Below are 2,269 nucleotides of genomic sequence, written 5' to 3'. Positions count from 1 at the left end.
AGTCATTCCTGGCAGGGTGAAGTTTTGCTGTAAGCAGCATTAATTCCGTTTCAGGTCAGGGATAAGACTGGGGGAGGAATGGAAACCATTTATTTATTTATTTTTTTTAATAAAGATGAAGCTGTTCTGTGGTACTCACATTTTTAATTATTCTAATCACTCTTGCTATTGTAATGGTTGGAATTTAAAGAAAAAACCCCTCCCCAAGTGCAGCCCCTCGCTGCTTAATCCCACACGAACCATGCAAAAACGTTTCCCTGCTCTGACAATCGCTGTGTTTCGTGCTCTGCTGCTACCTCTGCCTCCTACCTGCGGTTTTTTTGGCGTTTCTTTTCCCCCGTTCAGCAGCTTGCCGATGAGAAAACGTGCATGCAGTTCTCCATCCGCCGCCCCAAGCTGCCCTCCTCCGAAACCCACCCCGAGGAGAACGCCTACAAGCGCCTGGACGTGTCGGCCTGGCTCCGTCACCTGAACGAAGCGGGGCAGGTGGAGGAGGAGTACAAGCTGCAGAAGGTGAGCGGCGCCGCTGCTTTCTCTCGCCCTTTCTCTCCTGCCAAGGCTGCGGGTGGAAGCTGCAGGAGTTTGCCTTCATGCTGGGGGCAAGAACCGGGCGTTTGAGGGTGTCAGGACTGGTGTAGAGCGTGGCTGGAGCTCTGGAGGTGTCACTGGGGCTGCAGCTGCAAGGGTTTGGGATGGGAGAGCATCTCCCAGACCCAGGAGGCCGAGCTGGGCGGCTTCTGCTGCCCCTTGGACCTCACAAACGCTGGACGGGTTGGCAAAATGCGGCGTGAGCGAGTGAAAGAACAAAAAATTGCCATCGCCGTATGAAATCGTGCAGGGCTTGCAGGGCTGCGCTGGGTCCAGGTCCTGAGAGAGAAGTTTGCAGCGCAATGCAGCGTCTCCGAGATCGGGGATTAAGCCGTGACATGAGAACGACACGTTAATCATAGAGCCTCTCCAGGGGGGGTTATTGACATTGAAATGAGCCCGATTTGTGTCTGTCTGGGAATAGAAGGCCAGCACTTTCCCTCTAAACATGTGCAAATTGCAGGAGCTTGAATCAAGGCCTCACTTGTCAGGAAAGACCTGCAGAGCCACCAAGGCTCAGTAGTGGGCACTTGTTTGTTGCTGGTTTGGGGAAGGGTAAAGCTGTACCCGTCCTCACTTCTGCTCCTTCTTCCAGGCCATTTTCTTTGGTGGGATCGATATTTCCATCCGCGGGGAGGTGTGGCCCTTTCTGCTGCACTACTACAGCTACGAGTCCACCTCTGAAGAGAGGGAGGCGCTGAGGCTGCAGAAGAGGAAGGAGTACTTTGAGATCCAGGAGAGGAGGTGAGAGGCCGGCTTCATCCCGTGCTGCTCATGCCCGATGTCGCAGTGGCATCCCTGTGATGTACGGAGCCTTCCCCTTCACTTCAGGAGATGCTGGGTGCAGTAAAGAAGTGAGAGGGGTGGTAAAGGGGGTGTGTGGGGCTCAGCTGAGCTCTCGAGGGCCTGGAGCTAACACCATACAGCTCAAATATTGCCTTAGCTGGGTGTTTGAAACGGGCTCGTCAGTACCACATCGGGAAGCTTATCTCTCAGGCAAGGCTCCAAGCTTGGCGTGGAGCGCTGGAGGTGGAAATAGGATCTTACGTTTCTTTATGAATATCGTGGGATGTAAAAGTAGGGAAGAAGAAGGGATATCTAATCAAGGAAGTCATTACTGCAAGAGCTGTGTGTTGTAAACTGGTTGTGTGTACGTAAAGCTGGGGAGGGCCGGCGGTGGCATAAATTAGGAGACAACCAAAACAGCGTGGTGAGTGCTGGTGTGCCACCCACACGGAGCAGCGCAGAGCAGAGTCCAACTGCTTCTGAGGTGGAGCTCGGTGCAGAAAACTCATCATCTCATCCCATTTGTGGCCCCGGAGGCTCCTTCTAGTAACGCATTTGGACAGAAAACTGCCGTTCTGGACAGACCTGCCTGCCTGTTCTTCAGGTGACGAGACAACGCTGTAGAGAAATGGTTTTTCTCAGAAAGCTAAAGCTGAAATGAGACTTTTTGTTCTTTGTGGCAACCGTATTCCTCACTTGGCAACGCACTCCTGTTGCTGCTCAATTTTCAGGCTTGCCATGACTCCAGACGAACAGAAGGATTTCTGGCGTAAGGTGCAGTTCACGGTGGATAAAGACGTCGTGAGGACTGACCGCAGCAACCAGTTCTTCCGAGGGGAGGACAACCCCAACGTGGAGACGATGAGGTGAGGTGTCCACTTCTGGTGTCCCAAAC

General features: G+C 53.1%; 1 protein-coding gene across 1 annotated transcript in view; it reads left to right on the top strand.

Annotated features, from left to right (window-relative positions):
- The window catches only part of TBC1D16 (TBC1 domain family, member 16), a gene marked incomplete at its 5' end in the record, with an annotated part of 7,758 nt that overhangs the window by 1,761 nt on the left and 3,728 nt on the right, over window positions 1-2,269 (top strand). Inside the window, 3 exon segments of the mRNA XM_010190620.1 lie at window positions 346-513; window positions 1,184-1,332; window positions 2,106-2,245. Coding sequence (XP_010188922.1) covers window positions 346-513; window positions 1,184-1,332; window positions 2,106-2,245 — 457 coding nt within the window.

The sequence above is a fragment of the Mesitornis unicolor genome, unplaced genomic scaffold (assembly GCF_000695765.1).
Source record: "Mesitornis unicolor isolate BGI_N332 unplaced genomic scaffold, ASM69576v1 scaffold36408, whole genome shotgun sequence".
In the NCBI taxonomy this organism is placed as follows: domain Eukaryota; kingdom Metazoa; phylum Chordata; class Aves; order Mesitornithiformes; family Mesitornithidae; genus Mesitornis; species Mesitornis unicolor.
This window is presented reverse-complemented; position numbering and strand designations above follow the sequence as displayed.